Source organism: Chanodichthys erythropterus, chromosome 16 (assembly GCF_024489055.1).
Source record: "Chanodichthys erythropterus isolate Z2021 chromosome 16, ASM2448905v1, whole genome shotgun sequence".
NCBI classification, from domain to species: domain Eukaryota; kingdom Metazoa; phylum Chordata; class Actinopteri; order Cypriniformes; family Xenocyprididae; genus Chanodichthys; species Chanodichthys erythropterus.
Genome location: NC_090236.1, coordinates 8,009,144 through 8,028,508, shown reverse-complemented (window position 1 = coordinate 8,028,508; position 19,365 = coordinate 8,009,144). Strand labels below are relative to the sequence as shown.

General features: G+C 39.7%; 2 protein-coding genes across 2 annotated transcripts; both read left to right on the top strand.

Annotated features, from left to right (window-relative positions):
* The first annotated feature begins 462 nt into the window (after nucleotides 1-462).
* On the top strand, nucleotides 463-12,261 carry LOC137003215 (E3 ubiquitin-protein ligase TRIM47-like). The gene is made up of 6 exons (XM_067363283.1): nucleotides 463-1,096; nucleotides 1,280-1,375; nucleotides 1,459-1,692; nucleotides 4,252-4,411; nucleotides 10,523-10,582; nucleotides 11,949-12,261. Exons 1-6 carry the CDS (start codon nucleotides 512-514, stop codon nucleotides 11,984-11,986), a joined length of 1,173 nt encoding a protein of 390 aa, XP_067219384.1. The 5' UTR covers nucleotides 463-511; the 3' UTR covers nucleotides 11,987-12,261.
* Nucleotides 12,262-13,260: 999 nt separating this feature from the next.
* LOC137003623 (delta-like protein C) lies at nucleotides 13,261-16,716 on the top strand. The gene is made up of 5 exons (XM_067363829.1): nucleotides 13,261-13,470; nucleotides 13,566-13,805; nucleotides 15,228-15,288; nucleotides 15,374-15,631; nucleotides 16,413-16,716. Exons 1-5 carry the CDS (start codon nucleotides 13,420-13,422, stop codon nucleotides 16,616-16,618), a joined length of 816 nt encoding a protein of 271 aa, XP_067219930.1. The 5' UTR covers nucleotides 13,261-13,419; the 3' UTR covers nucleotides 16,619-16,716.
* Nucleotides 16,717-19,365: the final 2,649 nt, after the last annotated feature.

The following is a 19,365-nucleotide window of genomic DNA, read 5'->3' as shown; positions in this document are numbered from 1 at the left end:
TCATATGTAACATAACTACAGTCCATCATCCAGCCCTTTTTTCATTGTGAGACTGACACAAAGTGGGTGTTCTTTTTCATCTGCAGTAGCAAACCTGCAGATGAGTTACACCAGTTTTGTATAGGCCTACGTATAATAGCAAACAGTTACATGAGAAAACGAAACCCTTTTCTCTGTAATGAAAGTTTCCTGGTTTCCTTCACATAGTGTAGATAAGCATGTATATATTTTTCTATTTGCATACATGCAGGAAAAATGGCAGAGGCTAAAATTGCAGTCGCTTGGGATCAGGTCAGCTGTTCAGTCTGCATCTATTGAATCTAATGAGGTAAGCCACAAAATAACATGTTTTTTTTTCTTAGTTACATATTTTTTAAATGGGACGTTGGTCACACCTACAAACACACCTGTTTGCACACGTCTCGAAACAGGAAACACTTCTCAGTTGAGAGAAACTGAAACTTAGGTGTTGTTCAGCAGTTGTCAGGCTGTATCTGTGTGTTCGTGCGAGATGGCAGAATCCCGTATTTCAGTGGCCGAAGATCAGTTCAGCTGTTCAATCTGTCTGGATCTACTGAAGGATCCAGTGACCATCCCCTGTGGACACAGTTACTGTATGAGCTGCATTACAGACTACTGGAATAAAGATGATGAGGAGGAAGTTTACAGCTGCCCTGAGTGCAGACAGACCTTCACTCCAAGACCTGCTTTAGGTAAAAATACTATGCTGGCTGAAGTGGTGGGGAAACTGAAGCAGACTAAACAGTCTCGTCCTGCTCTCAGTTACGCTGGACCTGGAGATGTGGGGTGTGACTTCTGTACTGGAAGGAAACGCAAAGCTGTGAAGTCCTGTCTGATGTGTCTGGAATCTTACTGTCAAATTCACTATAAGTGTCATGAAGAATCTCCTTTAAGGAAACAACACAAAGTGACTGATGCCACTGGACGACTGCAGGAGATGATCTGCCCTCAACACAACAGACCTTTGGAGGTTTTTTGTCGTATGGACCAGCGATGTATTTGTTTGATGTGTGTGATGGATGAACACAAAAGTCATGATACTGTTTCAGCTGAAGCAGAGAGGACAGAGAAACAGGTATGAACTGAAAACTAATATAAATAATGCTGATTCTTGCAGTCATAAGAATCAAAATTATTCATTATGCCAGATATTATGCAGATAATGATGACATTATCATGCAATAATATGTTGATATTAATATTAAGATAGTTGCAATATCCAGAAACCATTCAAGCAAAACAATTTTTTCTCCTCTAGAAACAGGTTGGAGAGATACAAGGAAAATTCCAGCATAGAGTCCAAGAGAGACAGAAAGAGCTTCAGGAGCTCAGAGAGGCTGTGGAGACTCACAAGGTGAGATGATTTATCACTGAGGAGCACAGTGGTGGCCCACTTTTCCATCTCACTGAATGGTCTGATTGTCTGTGTCCTAACAGCGTTCTGCAGAGGCAGCAGTGAAAGTCAGTGAGAAGATCTTTACTAAACTGATCCAGTCCATCAAGAAAAGCCGCTCTGAGGTGACACAGATGATCAGAGATCAGGAAAAGGCTGCAGTGAGTCGAGCTAAAGAACGACTGGAGCAACTGGAGCAGGAGATTGATGATCTGTGGAGGAGAGACGCTGAGCTGGAGCAGCTTTCACAGACAGATGATCACATTCATTTCATACAGGTAACAGATCTGAATAACAGGACTGCTGTCATAAGCATCTCTCCTAGTTTTACTGTGATAACTTATCTAAGTGACTAAAATAATAATACATATATCTGTTAGATCCATTTGCTTAAAAACCAGTTCAAGTTTTGTCTGATACCAGTTAAAGGTGCTCTAAGCGATGTCACGCGTTTTTAGGCCAAAACTTTTTTTGTCACATACAGCAAACATCTCCTCCCTATCCGCTAGCTGCCTGTCCCCTGGTGCAGCCTGGACCATGAAACAATAAACAGCGCCCCAGCCAATAACCGACAAGCAGCGTCAATACGCAAGCTACTTACATTTTAAATGCGCGTTCATGATTGTTTCAGGAAGCACGGAGGGGAGGAGCAGGAGGGAGGGTCACTTCGAACGTCAACAGAAAGTTACTCCACCCGGGATCGCTTAGAGCACCTTTAACACTATATATTATTATACCAACACAAAGGCAATGTAGATTTACTGCTTCACAACATCACATGCACACAGGTTGCTTTTAAAAGCACAATATGTAATTTTTTTTTGATAAAAATATCCAAAAACCACTAGAACAGTGTTATATATTTTGTTGACTTGTGTACATTATCCCAAATGTTTCCAAGAATGTATAAATCCAGAGAAATTAGCAATTTTTAACCAGGACACGGGCTGTGTCCGTGCATCACCTATCAATGAAATCATATCAGCGTTGCCCATGGAAACACTAAAAACGCTTTAATATATTACATGTTTTATTAGACAAGAGAACAACTGTTTTGATTGTACATTTTCTGTCGCTGCTTGTGGAGATTAAAGAGTTCAGTCTCTCGGGAATTATTGTCTTTTGTGTTCATTCGGCACAACACCACAATAATCCACATGTAAAACTATGTGCAGCACACGTTATGGTAAGAGGCGTGACCTTTCCGGGCAAGGAGCGCTAAGCTGCTGTCGAATCACAACACAGGAACCGCTGGCACAATCAGAACTCGTTACGTATTTCTGAAGGAGGGACTTCATAGAACAAGGAAGTCATCAGCCCGTTTTTATGACAGTGGAAACAGCGGTATACAGATAAGTAAATTTTGTGAAAAATACTGTGTTTTTTTACACGCGAAACATGAACACATGTTATATTGCACACTATAAACACAATCAAAGCTTCAAAAAGCCATGAAAAACGGGACCTTTAACACAAGCCATCCAGCATTTATTATTGATATTCTAAAATCAATCTATCTTACCGCAATGTGCAACAGTGTCTACAGCAGCGACAGAGTGAACACACAGAGTAATGTTATAACATCATTTTTAACACACTCAAATATATCTAATATGATAAACAGTGCTGCGTTACCTCATACGCTTTTGTCGAGTATTGTATTCTTTTCATCTCACTGTTCAGACAGGCAACAGAATTAATATTTTTCTGTCAGACTTTCTGTTAGAAACTGTCAGAGTTTTAAAAAACATGTTAATTTTTTAACTTTTTTTATTAACAGTTGCATGTCTTTTAAATTGCAATTCTTTTTCAAATTTACATTTAAAGCAGATTCTTTCTTAACTAGTGGCTGGAAAGTAATTGTGTATATCATGTAAGTGTAAATTACTCAAATAGCATGGGAATAATAAAGAGCCCCCATGAGAACATGATTATGATTAAAGTAGGCAATGTTTTTCATAAACATTGTTGGTTGGAAGTTTCATTTCTATGAAAGCTTGTTTTTGCCACAGAATAGAAAATAAAAAGATAATTGTGACTTTTTATCTCATAATTCTTACTTTTTTTCTTATAATTGCAAGTTTATATCTTGTAATTCCAAATGATCTTTTAAATTGTTTTATTCCGTGGCGGAAACAAGCTTTCATACTTTACAACCTGATAGAAATCAATAATTAAAGTGGTCTAAATATATATCTTCTGTGAAAGTCTTAGGACCATAAAATGTTTGTCCATTGCATTCAGACCAAATGCAGGATGTCCTACCTGCCTGTCAACCTATGTATTTGCATACCTCTGTGCAGTAACAGTTCTGGCTTATTTGGTGCTCTCGGTGAAATAAGACATGTCAAAAAAATACAAATGCACAATTTATTAAATTAATGCCATAGTAACTCAAATCACCCAATGATTAAACTAGTTTTAAATCGGATGAAACAGCCTCAACATTCCCAACAAGCCCGATGAGGAAAACAGGAGAAACATTGTACCATGAATGAAGTTACAAGACTTTCAAATCCCAAAATCTCCATATAACTATGTTATAGTCATTTATATTGCATTATATTTATTAGGTGGGTAGGGGGGTATAAAATTCATTTCTTTGTGAAGGTGTGTATAGTTTTTTTTTTTTTTTTTTAACCTGTGTTTAGGTGTTTTTTTGTTTTATATAACATATCATAATATCATTTGACAGTGGTGGTCAGTAGCCATTACAAAAAATACAAATTAATTTGAAAAAAGTAAGTGCAATAAATATCTAGGGGAGGGAGGACGGTGCTAATGAAATTTTTGCGTCTTTTTATCTGTTAATATTTCTGTATATTTATTCTCTCTAGAGCTTCCAGTCTCTATCTGAACCTGTGGAATCCAAAGATGTATCCAGCTTTACTGTTAGTTCTGTCCTCTCTTATGAAAATGTGAGACAACCCGTCTCTCAACTGAGAGAAAAACTGGAGAAGTGCTGTAAAGAAGAGATGAAAAAAATATCTGGTCAAGGTAAAGTGACAACAACAGTTACTTCAGAAATGAGTTACATTATGTAACAAGGAGCGAGATGCTTGAGCATGTTAAAAATAAATATGTTAGTCTAGCACAGTACACATAGCAAGTTTTTTTTTTAAATAAATAGAGAAATAGATAGAATAGAATAGAATCGAATAGAATAGTAGTATTAATGGGTCAAGAGTTTTTGGTTGTTTTTTGAAAATGTAAAGGTAAAGGTCCATGAAATAATAATATAATAATAATAATAAGTTATATAATGCCGTTCTGCAGACTCAAGGACACTTTACAATCATTTATCCGTAAACATGACAGCAGAAATAATAATAAGAATAGGCATACATATAGATTGAGTGTAGCGAACACAAAAACACAACCAGATAAAGAAACATGAAAATTAGAGGACATATACATTAGCATTCATTTACATAGAGTGTAGAGAAAACACACACACACACAAAAAGATCAGGAGACAGGAAAATGAGAAAAACACAGGGTGAAAAGATGTTCCCTTTCGAAAGGGAACTTCTACTCTGTGCTGACTGCGCTATGGGGAATGTCCTCTGTGACCCGTGCTCGAAATGCCAAAAATCACCACACTCCAATCCTATTGGCCGGCGACAGCCTATCACGTCAAACGGCGCGAACCGTGACGTATAAAGGGAGCGCCTGGGGAAACAGCCGGCATCCTCTTGACTGCTTTTGCTCGTGCCTTTTTCACTCTGCCAAAGGTAGTATGTCTGCTAAATCGTTCAGGAAGTGTGCTGATCCTTGTCCCAGGTTTCTGACACCGGAGGACACACACAACTTGTGCTTTTTCTGTCTGGGCGAGGAGCACGCACGGACAGTACTCAAGGGTGCTGCCTGTGCTAACTGTAAGCGTTTTCCTATGAGAACGCTCCGTTCTCGTTTGGCCCTCTTCTCGAGGGGAGAGGTGCCACCACCGCTGCCTGGTGGTTCCGGCCCCGCTCGTGCTGAGGCTCAGCGGCGATTGAAATCATGGGGCTCGCAGGTGGAGCTCGCTGAGGAATTTGAGAGGGGTGTTAATCTTTCTCAAACTGAAGCGGCTGACGAGGACGCGCTTCTGGCGGATGACGATAATGTTGTATCCTTAACATCCTCAGACCCAGGAGCGAGTGCTCTCTTGGCTCAAGGCCCCGGAGAGCAGGAGATGGCCGAGGTGGAAGAAGCGGGCGAGCCCGCGGCTCCCGCTAGGCCTCCCTGCACGACGTTTTCTGAGTTGCTGGAGGTTATGGAACGCGCCTCGAGCAGACTGCAGCTGTCCTGGGAGCGCGTGAGGAGGGAACCCGCTCGCAGCAGGTTAGACGATCGGTTTCTCTCTATTCATAACCCGGCAACTCCAGCGAGCCTTCCATTCCTTCCCGATCTTCATGCTGAGATCGAGAAGGCATGGAAGAACCCCGTACTTGGCCCGAATCCATCAGCATCAGTATCAGCGAGCTGACTTCGCTGATGTTGAGGGATTGGGCCAGCATGGGTACGTGTCGATGCCTCCTGTGGAAGAGACATTTGCGAACTATCTCGCTACAGGGAGTGCACCGACACTGAAAGCTCTGGCACTGCCATCCAAAGCGTTGAAGATGACGCCACGTTTGAATGGCAGGGCTTACGCCGCTGCAGGTCAGGCTGGTGCGGCGTTGCACACTATGTCAGTGCTTCTGGTGTATCAGGCTGATCTGCTTATGGATTTTGATCAGGGTCAAGGTCTTTCCGCTGAGGCGGTCGCGGAGTTGCGTCGGACCACGGATCTCGCTCTGAGGGCCACCAAACAAACTGCCGCCTCGATCGGTCGATCTATGGCGGGCATGGTGGCCACTGAGCGGCATCTGTGGCTCAACTGTGCGGACATCGGGGAGAAAGAGAAACATTTTCTCCTCGATGCCCCGGTTTCGCCCACTGAACTTTTTGGCACCTCCATGCAGGCGGTGGTTGAGAAGTTCAGGGAGGCGAAGACGTGCTCCGCGGCGTATAGATCTTGCATCCCGCTCAGATCCAGCTCTGGGCCCAGACAGCCGGGAGGTCCCGGGCCTTCTCGAGCCGAGGCTCAGAGGCAGGCCCAGAGGGAAAGTGTCGCAGCTCGTGCGCCTCCTCCTCCTCGGAGTAAGTCGAAGAGACGGCGAGACGCTAGAAGGAAGAAGCAAGATCTGAGGGAGGTGATCGAGGGGCGGCGCCAGCAGCGCCGGTAATCGATCCCCTCTCTCGCGAGGGCTTTTTCTCGTCCTCGCTCTTCCTTCGCCTCCCGGTAGCGTTTTGTGACATCTATAGGCTGCGGGCTTTACAGTCGGGCTGATGTAGTGGGCCTATGATGAATATTTTTCTGACGGCCCGCCGTCTGGCTTGATAGTGAAAGTGCTTTTGGGCTTTGGAACTTTGTTTTTTTCCCCTCCGTGGGACGAATCGGGGAAGAATCTGCGTTCTACGAGCCGCAGGAGGTAAGCCAGGTCCATTCTCAATGTAGACCTTGCTTTTCCTGTATAGCTTCCCGTGCATATAGTTGTTATCTGTTCATGTTTTTGGGGTTATTTGGGCAAATAACTGATAGGCTGACTGTGATAGGCAGTCCCTTTATGGCTGCTTTGTTGTTTTAGCGTTGATGTAGTTTCTCGGCTGATACTGTGTATAGCTAGAACTAGCTTTCGCTATTGTCAGTTATGTGTTGGCCAGTTTTTCGGCCACCTAATGCTGTCGCTCGCGGTGCTTTCTCCGTGTGTTTAGGAATTTGTAGCCCGAGTGTAGCGTGGTCTACATACAGTCCTTAGCTAGCGGCTAGGCTAGAACTAGGTTAGGTGTATGTTTGTTTACATCCCCCTGTCATGACTATTCCCCTGTGATTGTATAGTTCCTAGTTCTGGCCTCCTTCTGAGAAAGTTGCTGGCCGTATTTTTGCCCATATTTCCCCTTCATATGTTTATGCAGGCGTGTTATGTGAGCATGTTTGTGCTGCCACAGGTTACACCTGTTCTTTATGATAGCAGGCTTTTCCGGCCTCTATTTATGAATACGGTGTTGTTGTTGTACTCACCGGTTAGGGTTTGTGCTTCACTGAGTGCATCACCTGTTGGATCGCACACCCAGTATGAGTGTTGGGAGTTTTGTTTACCCGACTTCTCACGATCGTTCACACCACAGCATCTGGGATTCGTTGCTGTTTGATTGTTGGCTATTTGTTTTTAGCCTCTCTGTATGCAGCTTGTTTGGATACAGCGCTGTTGGTTTACGATGCTCATTACGCTCAAGCTGTTTAGTATGTTTAACATTGCCTGCTGGAATGTGTATGCCTAGACTCAGGTTGTGTAGAAAAAGCTAGTTCCCTTAAATTTGTCATTTTAGGTTATACTGGCCCTTCCTGGTAGCTAGGGCCCTGTCATGACCACGGGCTAGTGCCACATGGTTCTTTAAATAGCAGGCTTCTCCAGGCCTCTTTTATAGCTTCCTGTTGGCCCAGCTACGCTGGTCATGTACAGGCATCATTCCATGATGAGTCATACGTTACTCTGTTGTTGCCAGGTGTTTATGGAAGTTGTTGGCCCCCGTTGGGGCCTCCTTTCATGTTTTATCTAGCATGTTGGCACTGCTTGTATGGGTTTCTGTATGTCTCATACCCCTTGGGTGTTATATTAACGCACTAGCTATCGCCGCGCATTTTTAAGGTTACAGGCCGTTTCAGGCCTTCCTTTGCTAGCATGTCGGAGTTTAGCTTGGTACTCCTCTCGCCGAGAGTAAAATAGGTTTTTATTGAGTATTTTTGTGCGTTTATTCCCTTTAGATCTAGTCGAGCTAAAATAATTTTTCTGTCTATTTAACAGGTTCTATTTTTGCTCCTAGAACTTTAGTGGCCGCTGGCTGATGTCGCGTGTGACGGGTAGGCCGTAAAGGCCTCCTGTGGAGCATGCTGACCTTTGACAGCAAATAACACTGGCACGAGCTGATGCCATGTGCCTGCTGGGATTATAGGCCCACGGGGCCTTTCATTAGCGCATGATGGCGTATGTTGTACTCCTCTTGCTTAAAGAGTAGAAGGTACTTCACCGAGTGCACTGCTCGTTGGTTTGTGTTGGACGGGCTGTCTCGTGGGCACTTGCAGCTGTTATGTCTTGGTGTTTGCTAAAAAAAAAAAAACTTTGATATGCAATAGGGTGTGGCCCTACAGGCCATCCTGGGCTACCGCCGTCTGCATTCAGTTCTAGTTCTCTAGTGAACTCTGGTTATGTTGTAGGCCCTTTTCCCGGCCTCCATGACTTTGTGCCCGCTTTTCGGTCTGTCTGTTAGGTTGAGCTTTGTACTTCCCTTCGGGGTGGGTGTGGGTTTGAGTTGCTTACTGCCCTTTCGCAGTCGTTCTTTCCTGCTCTCCTCTCTGGAGTTTGCGCTTGGAGATTCTGTATATCAGACGAGGTTGGCTAGGCCGGATTTAACTTCGCTGGATCTGGCTAGGCCTCCTTGGTGGCAGCGGGACGGATTTTTCCCCCCGAGTGACTGGCCGAGGTTCCTGTGGTTCCTTGGCCACATTCCCTTAAAGGGACCACCCCCTCTCGGGCTGTTGGTTCCAGATGTTCGGGCAGCCTTTGTAGGCTTTTTTCGGAAGGCCTCTTTTAGGCTCAGCTTGGGCTGTTGGCCGTAGGGAATGCTGTCACTGACAGCCTTGGAGTTCTGCCCCCGGTTTTTCCATGGAACTGCTGGATGTGTGTCCTGACATTTTGGACTGGCATTCTCCTCTAGCATGGCGGCGTGGGTATATCGTTCCCCATAGCACATTCAGCGCAGAGTAGAAGTTCCCTTTCGAAAGGGAACGTCTCAGGTTACGTATGTAACCATGGTTCCCTGAGAACAGGGAACGAGACTCTGCGCTTTCATGCCATGCTGCGGGATGCCTGCTACAGTTGCTCAAAGACAAGAAGATGTCGGCTGTTTCCCCAGGCGCTGCCTTTATACGTCACGGTTCGCGCCGTTTGACGTGATAGGCTGTCGCCGGCCAATAGGATTGGAGTGTGGTGATTTTTGGCATTTCGAGCACGGGTCACGGAGGACGTTCCCCATAGCACAGTCAGCGCAGAGTCTCGTTCCCTGTTCTCAGGGAACCATGGTTACATACGTAACCTGAGACGTTTTCAGGTAGGCTTTGAAATCCTGTAATATGCTGGGGAAGAGAATTCCAGAGGGTGGGGGCAGCAATACAGAAGGCCCTACCACCAAACAATGTTAATTTGTGAAGAGGGACTAGCAATAGGCCAAAAAAAATGGACGGAAATGAGCAATATTTTGAGGGTGAAAAGAAGTTTTAGGGAGTGATGAGATATGAGTAAGAATCTCAATTTATTTATAAAGCACAATTAAATCAACTACAGTTGACCAATGTGTTGTACAATGATGTATAAGACATAAAAACATGTGTACAAACCAAGCAAACATCAGACAACAAACAAAAGTAGATCTGTTTATTTTGAGAAAATTCCATGTATTTATTTAATCAATGCAGGCTGATATGATATCTCTAGGGAAAGGAGCAGTGCATTTGAAACTAATGTATGTAATCTGCATAGAAATGAAAGTTAAAGTCATGACGATGAATAATGTAACCTAAAGGAAGCATGTAATGTAATGATGAAAAGTAAAGGCCCCGAGAACAGATCCTTGAGGAGCGCCATGCAAGACAGGGGCAGTAGTGGACTTAGCCTGACGGATACATACAAAGTAATGACGGTCCGACGAGCAAGACATAAACCAGAACAAAACAGCTCCAGAAATGCCAAGAGCAGAGAGTCGTGTGATGACAATGGTTTGAGAAATGGTGTCAAGGAGAATTAAGATGCAGACAGAGCCTGAATCAACAGCCATGAGAAGATCGTTCACCACCCAAAGAAAAGCTGTCTCAGTACAGTGGTAAGTGCGGAAGCCTGATTAGAAATGTTCATAAAGGCTGTAGGATGACAAATAGTTATGGAACTGAAAGTTATTTTGTGCCTCTTTAGGATGGCACCACAAGTCGCCGTTCATTTGCAAAATGGAGGCTTCTGGGGGGCACATAAGTCTGATGTGAGTAGTGAGTTTTATATCTATTTTAATAATTTATATGTGTTTATTTTCTAGTAACAAACATCAACATCATTTCCAGTAATGAAACCAGGGCTTTCGAGGAGGAACTGCAGTGTAAGACACTATGAACACACACACACTTGCATATATGTTTCACAGGACTCTCAATAAGCCTAATTGTGCTGAGCTAATCAAATTTTTATTCTCTAACCCAAACCAAACGCCTAAACATAACACTCATTGAATAGTGAAAAATGGATCAGAAATACACACTGATTATGAGACACTGTTTCATGACACACCAGTTAATGTTTTTAATCAGGTTATGAGGCAGATCATTAGCAGATTATTAGTTTCTATGTAGTGTTTAAGCAAAGTTAAAGAATGACTGGGGGTTTCAGAAAATGTAGTGTTAACCCCTTAAGATGAAGTGTACCGCTGGCGGGACACAAATTGTGAAAAAATCATTATTTACAGCAGATTTTCACAATTATAATGAGTCCGACATCAACATAATCCAATAATATCATGATATCACAGACACTAACTACTAAAATGTAGCTTTCACATTGCATTTTCGCATATAACTTTCACTTATGAAACATGCATAGATCATAGAAAATGACTCTCCTTGCTACAGATTTGGAGTTATGAGTCATTCTTTTTATGCATATCACTCAGAAAGAAAGAAAAAACCTACCTTTTTTTCCAAATGCTGTAACTTTTGATTACTTTATGCTATCACCACAAAATTTAAATCAGATGCAGCTCACAAATAAAGGAATATCCCAAAATTATATATATATATATATATATATATATATATATATATATATATATATATATATATATATATAAAAAGAATTATCCCCATACCCTATTGCTTTCATGAGATATTATATGTAAAATTAGAAAGATATGTACAATGGTGATGTTCCTCTATATGTGAGCTGCATCTAATTAAAAATTTGTGGTTATATTGTGGCACGCCACTGTATATATATATATATATATATATATATATATATATATATATATATATATATATATATATATATATATATACAGTACAGTCCAAAAGTTTGGAACCACTAAGATTTGTAATGTTTTTAAAATAAGTTTCGTCTGCTACAGTAAAAAACAGTAATATTGTGAAATATTATTACAATTTAAAATAACTGTGTACTATTTAAATATATTTGAAAAAGTAATTTATTCCTGTGATGCAAAGCTGAATTTTCAGCATCGTTACTCCAGTCTTCAGTGTCACATGATCCTTCAGAAATCATTCTAATATGCTGATTTGCTGAGTGAAACATTTAAGGGGGTCTGAATACTTTCTGTACCCACTATATATATATATATATATATATATATATATATATATATATATATATATATATATATAAAATAATAACTCAAGGCAGTTACATAAATATATTTTTATTGTGAACTAATGTTCTGCTTTTCTTTTTAATAGTCTTTCCTCTATCATCTGGCAGCGAATCAGACCAGTGATTCTTTCATACTGTGAACAAAGAGCCGAATTCCGCATCAACACTCAGGACCCTACCATTCCAAAACAATGCTAGATGGACTTATAACAGCGAAACAATTCACCATTTTCGCCTATAAACACAGTGAATATATACAATCCCGCACCGAAATTCAAGCCCTGTAACACCAACAATATTCATATGGAGCAAATGAAAGGAGTGAGGTGAGGCGGGTTTATGTGTCAACTCATTGTCAGAAGGATGAGAGAATGAGAAAGAGCTGTTCATTGTTGCATGAAAAAGTATGGGAACCCCTTGCAGAATCTGTGAAAATGTGAATAATTTTAATTCTGCAAGGGGTTCCCATACTTTTTCATGCAATGTGCAAATTCTTACATATATAGCCCCTTAAATCTTTTTCTTAAGTTTTAACTCCTGTAAAGGCTTGTCAAATATTAGAGAGAACAATGACTTTGGGAAATTATTGTTTGCAGTAATCACAAATCATATCAGTACACCATGTGTTTATGTAATCCTAAATTCCAGTTGAAATTTGTATTTCAAATTACTGATGATTTTTCTATACCATCTGTATTTACACAAAAAATAAATATGAGTAAAAATCTGAGAAAAATATTATTCACAATAACAACAAATACTATCAGTTGTTTTATATTGTTTTTTGTTTTTTTACTATATACTATATTGTGTTATTTAGATATTGCAGTATTATTCACTGCTTTTTCTTTATGAATCTGCTTTTTATTACATGCAGTGTGAAATATTAATAAATGTGAATATCCAAACACTGTTTTTGGCCTCATTGAAGCAAAATTAAATCAGCATGATTAAACATATAGGGTTAACTGAAAATACTACTGACTCTTGGCATATATTTCAATTTTAATTAGAAATAGCCTATTGAAAGATAAAATTCCTACTTTGAATGGTATTTAAACTGTCATAGCAGTAATAGTTAACAGCTGTTCTGGGCTATCTTTTATGTATTTTAAAGCTTTTAAATCAATAACATTAATCAGTGGAAGCCACATGAAAAACACTTTTTAATGTGGACAGTTTGTTTCAAAAAAAGTTTCACTGATTCATTTAGGCCATCCCTACTGTTCCTAGACCTTCACAGAAAAATTTAAAAGGCTATACAGCATATATTATGTATATGCACTATGTAACTGATGTGTGATGTTCAATGTTCAGAGATGTTTGTGTCAGCGTTATTTGCATAGTGCACTACTCCCACTCTGAAGTCCCTATTTAAACCACAAACACTCTATACACTCTGGAGCTAGGAACCGTTTTTCTTTATGAGAGCTCCAATCACATTGATTTACACTCATTATACACTTTTTAACTTCTGTATTCATTTTCAATCAATTTTAAAAGTGTCATATCAGATTATTGTCCCAGAAAGCTTTCAGTCAGACAAGAAGACGCACAATGGCTCAGTTTTTATCAACCTACTTCTTAGTTTTGATATCAGCGCAACTGGTGAGTATTTCTCATACTTAGGCCTATATTACTGTGATTTATTGTTTTATAAGTCTTGTAACTAGTGTGCTCATACACACATTGTTTTTTTATAGGTCAAATCATCTGGTGTGTTTGAGTTGAAGGTTCACTCTTTCACAACCAGCAGCAGCAGTGTGTGTAAACAGTCCAGCGACTGTCATGTTTCTTTCCGTGTTTGCCTGAACTACACGGAGGATGTCATATCATATAGGCTGGCATGTTCAAATGGCACTGGACTGACAGGAACATTCACAGACCAGAGCTCCATTTCCACTAGTGCACCAATAACATTGCCCTTTAACTTAAAGTGGCTGGTGAGTAGCTCAAAATGACATTGAAAAATATTCATTTATCAGATATAGCATAGACTTTGCATAAGCATACACAAAGAAATGTCATTACAGATATCGCGAAAATAGATCCTAAAATAATAACTTCTTTCTCAGTAAAAAAAAAAAAAAAATCCAGTGGGTGGGGTTGGATCCAACTCCTCCCACATATCCATAGTCTCCGCCCCCTGAATCTGGATCCAACTCCTCCCGCTTTACATATCCCTTAACCTACCCATCTCCGCCCCCTGGATCTCATGTGTTCTGCAGTGAGGGGCTACTGGAGAGGTCAGAGTCTTTGTTTATTCAGTCAGAAGACTTTGAGCAGCATTCTGCTGGTAAATCATTTTGTGGGTTCTCAAGGCAGCCCATATATGGCAATCAGGACGCTGGGAAAGACAGTTATCAGATTGTCATGTGAAAACGCTATCCCACGTAAAAGGCTACGTTCTCGTGATCTTGCGCAACTTTGCCTAAAAGTTCTCTAAAGGTTACGATAATTCCGAACCTTTACAGAACATTTGGTAGTGAAAGTGCTACAGTTCAAAGTTCCTTATATGACTTTAGGGGGACATTCCATTTTGGTTAATTTTATGGTCAGATAAGAATGTTACAAAAAGGTCTCTGTTGGTCATTTAATAATGTTCCCGATATGAGTTTAGGGGGACGTTCTATTTTGGTTATTTTATGGTCGCGCGAGAACGTTACAAAGTGGACATTTGGGAAGTTATCAGAACGTCCTATAGTAATAGTCCCTTAAACATTCCCAGAACGTCCTGAATGTTCCCTGAAGGTCCACCAAAAAACGTCCCCCAAACCTTAAAAGAACTTCACATCGTGACCGTCTCTGAACGTTCTAGGAACGTAAAATTTCTAGCGGGGATGTTGCTACCGTTGCGTTTATTTTGACCACTAACAAGTAGATAAAGTGGATTCGAAATAAAGCCTCGTGATGCTTTTAAAGGATTAGTTCACTTCAGAATGAAAATTTCCTGATAATTTACTCACCCCCGCATCATTCAAGATGTTCATGTCTTTCTTTCTTCAGTCGAAAAGAAATTAAGGTTTTTGAGGAAAACATTCCAGGATTTTAGTGTAGTGGACTTCAATGTTGTACAATGGGTTGAAGGTCCAAAATTAAGTGCAGCTTCAAAGAGCTCTACACGATCCCAGCTGATGAATAAGAGTCTTATCTAGAGAAACGATCGGTCATTGATGATGCATTTTTGCTTAACTGTCATTCAACGCGACTGATGACTGATGAGCGTTCTATTTCTGATGAACTCGCTTGCGCTACATTCTGTCAACTCACTGTACAAATGATTTGGAACGTTTTTCTTTGAGTACGACAAGACAGCGGTTGCCCAGTGTATCACAGTGTTAAAAAAATTACTACTGTGATTACAGGGAACTATCTCAGTGATAATTGAAGCATGGAATACAGAGTCCTCCAATGATCCATCAACAGGTATGCCCCTTAATTTTTATTTATTTATTACACAATTTATTTACTTCATAGGCCAGTGTTTAATAATGCACGTATTGTTTTCCAGATAATCTAAAGAGTATGATTAGCCGCTTCACCACCAAAAGAAATCTTACTATTGGTGAGAAATGGTCCCAGGATGTGCATCTTGTAGAGCAAAGTAAACTACGCTTTTCTTACCGCGTAGTGTGCGAGGAATTCTATTATGGCGATGACTGCTCTTATTTCTGCCGTCCACGGGATGACCCGTTCGGTCACTTTAACTGTGATGCTTCTGGAAATAGAATTTGCTTGCCTGAATGGAAAGGCGAATATTGTGCAGAACGTAAGTGCTTTTTGTTTGTTCTTTATTAAAGGGATAGTTCACCCAAAAAATTCAATCTTCTTTCAGATGAACACATTCGGATATAAAAAAAAAATATATAAAATATATATTAAAAAATATCATTTATAAGGGTAGTTTGGAGTCCAAAGAAGTGCATCCATCCATTATAAACCATATCTACAGGATATCTACGGCTCCAGTGGGTTAATAAAGGTCTTCTTAAGTGAAACAATGAATTTTTGTGGGAAAAATAACCATATTTAAATCTTTATAAACTAAAATAACTGGCAGATGGCCAACACAAATCGACTTGCGGTGGAAAAATAACCTCTGACATGACATATTGAAGAACGCGGAAGCGCAGAGCACAGAGCAAAACAGTCACAAATTTTTTAAAGACAAATGTCAGAGGATTTTGATATAAAACCCATAGCTTTGCTTCAGAAGGCCTTTATTAATCTTTAAACTTTAATACTAACCCTTTTTTGGACTACAAAATCAAGAGCCCCATTCACTACCATTATAAAACTTGGAAGAGCCAGGATATTTTTTTAATATATCTCTGATAGTGTGTGTGTTTGTGTGTGTGTGTGTGTGTGTGTGTGTGTGTGTATATATATATATATACAGCCAATACATTATAGTTTTTAGTCACTTAGTAAAATGATGTACATGATTATAATTATGCAATAACAAAGAATAACATCAAATATTGCTGAATATGATGCACAGTCATTCTAATTTCCTCATTCCTCATTCCTCTCCCTCTCGTTTTTAACAGCTATCTGCTCATCCGGCTGTAGTGAGGAACACGGTTATTGTGAGGCCCCCGGTCAGTGCAAGTGCCTATACGGTTGGCAGGGTCCCCTCTGTAACGAGTGCATACCCTACCCAGGGTGCGTACATGGAACCTGCAATCATCCCTGGCAGTGCAATTGTAAGGAGGGATGGGGTGGCCTATTGTGTGACAAGGATAAAAATGTCTGAATTCAGAAATTCAGTATTTTTCTGGTTACGTGTTTTCATGTATAATAGGCTGCTATGGGGAAGAAAACTGAAAATAAAGAAAAAAAGAAATCCTTTCTTTGTTTATAATGTCCTGTTAACAATAGACTGTGTTTGTGGCAAAATGTGACATTTATTTATTAAATTTATTCAATATTATGAGCACATTTTTAGGGCCAGTGTGATATGAAGGGGACATTTCAATAGTAAATGTGATCTGAATACAGAGAGGAGTCAGACTCGTACCCATCACACCCAAGCTGTTTTATGCTATCTTGACCCCTGCTGGTATGTTTTGGAATTACATCTGGCTGCAAAGTGAATATTTTAATTTCTGTCCCTCCATTGACAGTCTACGCAATGGTCCACTTCTACGTTGACTAATCCATATGAATCGAGTGATTTAGTCAAAATGATGAACTGATTGAATTTAGGCTTTTATTAACATATAAGGTAAACATTCATCAACTCACAAATCATTTGTAGAAAACGGAAGCTCAATCATGCCTGTTGATTTCATTCTGGTGTTTATAGCATAGGCAGCATGTTTGAACTTATGCAAAAAACAATGAGGTTTGTTCTCATACGTCATGCTTTATGGTTGAGCCAAAACCACTTGAAGGCAAGCCGAAAAAAGCGCAATGCCTGCTAACGCTGCAGTACGCAGGGAAGGAGACTTAAAGGGATAGTTCATCCAAAAATGAAAATTATCCACGATTTACTCACCCTCAAGCCATCCTAGGTGTATATGACTATCTTCTTTCAGACGAACACAATCGGAGTTATATTATAAAATATCCTGGCTCTGCCAAGCTAATGGTAGTGAATGGTTCTCCTGATTTTGAAGTCCAAAAAATGTATCCTTCCATCATAAAAGATATCCACACGGCTCCAGTGGGTTAATAAAGGCCTTCTGAAGAGAAGCAATGTTTTTGTAAGAAAAATATCCATATTTAAATCTTCATAAAAATAACTAGCTTCTGGCAGATGACCTATGTAAGTCGACTTACTGCTCGATTTACTACCATCATGTGTTAAAAGAAATAACATTTAATAGTATTTGACAAAATTGATTACTACTCTCATTAATCCTCATTTAAGAAAAAAAAATGTTAAAGGTGCCCTAGAACTTTTTAAAAGATGTAATATAAGTCTAAGGTGTCCCCTGAATGTGTCTGTGAAGTTTCAGCTCAAAATACCCTATAGATTATTTTTAATTAATTTTTTTAACTGCCTATTTTGGGGCATCATTAACTATGCACCGATATATAGGTTGCGGCCCCTTTAATTCTCGTGCTCCCCCTCCCCCGGAGCTCGCGCTTGCCTTGAACAGCATAAACTCCGTTTACACAGCTAATACAACCCTCAAAATGGATCTTTACAAGATGTTCATCATGCATGCTGCTTGCATACATCGCATCATGTAAGTATAGTATTTATTTGGATGTTTACATTTGATTCTGAACCAGTTTGATAATATGCTGCGTAGCTAAATCTAACATTACACACTTTTGGAGAGATTTATAAAGAATGAAGTTGTGTTTATGAATTATACAGACTGCAAGTGTTTAAAAATGAAAATAGCGACAGTCTTGTCTCTGTAAATAGAGTAAGAAACGATGGTAACTTTAACCACATTTAACAGTACATTAGCAACATGCTAACGAAACATTTAGAAAGACAATTTACAAATATCACTAAAAATATCATGATATCATGAATCATGTCAGTTATTATTGCTCCATCTGCCATTTTTCGCTGTTGTTCTTGCTTACCTAGTCTGATGATTCAGCTGTTCACATCCAGACGTCCTGCCCTTGTCTAATGCTTGAACATGGGCTGGCATATGCAAATATTGGGGGCGTACACCCCGACTGTTACGTAACAGTCGGTGTTATGTTGAGATTCGCCTGTTCTTCGGAGGTCTTTTAAACAAATGAGATTTATATAAGGAGGAAACAATGGTGTTTGAGACTCACTGTATGTCATTTCCATGTACTGAACTCTGTTATTTTAACTATGCCAATATAAATTCAATATTTAATTCTAAGGCACCTTTAAGTTTTTTACCACTATACTTTATGCATGTTTTGCCCTGCACGCTTGAAAATAAAGGTTCTTTATTGGCATTAATGATTCTATGGAGAACATTACAATCTATGAAACTTGTCCATTACACAAAAGGTTCTTTACAGTGGAAAAGTTAGAAATGTTCTTCACATCAAGAATAAAAAAAAAAAAAAAGCTTCTTTTAAAAACTGTTCCCAGAAAGGTTCTTAGAATGGTTCTTCTATGGCATCACTGTGAAAACTTCCGTTCAGAACCTTCATTTTTAAGAGTTTATGATGGTTACAATGTAGAAGGTTGGTTGAATATGCTTTCCCCCATATTGACCCCAAATTTTGTTTTGTCAAGCATCCAAAGTAAATTAAATATAAGAAACCAAACAAAACAAGAGGATTATACACACACAAGACAAATGGGTTAGCGTGATCAATTAACAAAAGACACCTGATCAAGCTTTGAGAACCATAGAAACGAAATAAATGTGATTTTAAACAACAAAAAGACACATGTAGTTCAGTTTTCAAAAAAAAAAAAAGACAATTTTGTGAGTAGAAGCACATTACACTACATACAAACTTTACCTTATAACATTTTAAGGTTTAAAAAAAATATATGTAATAGAAGGAAAATTAATAAAAATCACAACACAGACACCTCTTGAG

Coding starts and splice junctions, on each gene's coding strand:
- LOC137003623 (XM_067363829.1), top strand. CDS start 13,420: ATGGCTCAGTTTTTATCAACCTACTTCTTAGTTTTGATATCAGCGCAA. Junction 13,471..13,565: donor TTTTGATATCAGCGCAACTG/GTGAGTATTTCT, acceptor GTTTTTTTATAG/GTCAAATCATCTGGTGTGTT. Junction 15,289..15,373: donor CTCCAATGATCCATCAACAG/GTATGCCCCTTA, acceptor ATTGTTTTCCAG/ATAATCTAAAGAGTATGATT.
- LOC137003215 (XM_067363283.1), top strand. CDS start 512: ATGGCAGAATCCCGTATTTCAGTGGCCGAAGATCAGTTCAGCTGTTCA. Junction 1,097..1,279: donor CAGAGAGGACAGAGAAACAG/GTATGAACTGAA, acceptor TTTCTCCTCTAG/AAACAGGTTGGAGAGATACA. Junction 4,412..10,522: donor GAAAAAAATATCTGGTCAAG/GTAAAGTGACAA, acceptor TTTATTTTCTAG/TAACAAACATCAACATCATT.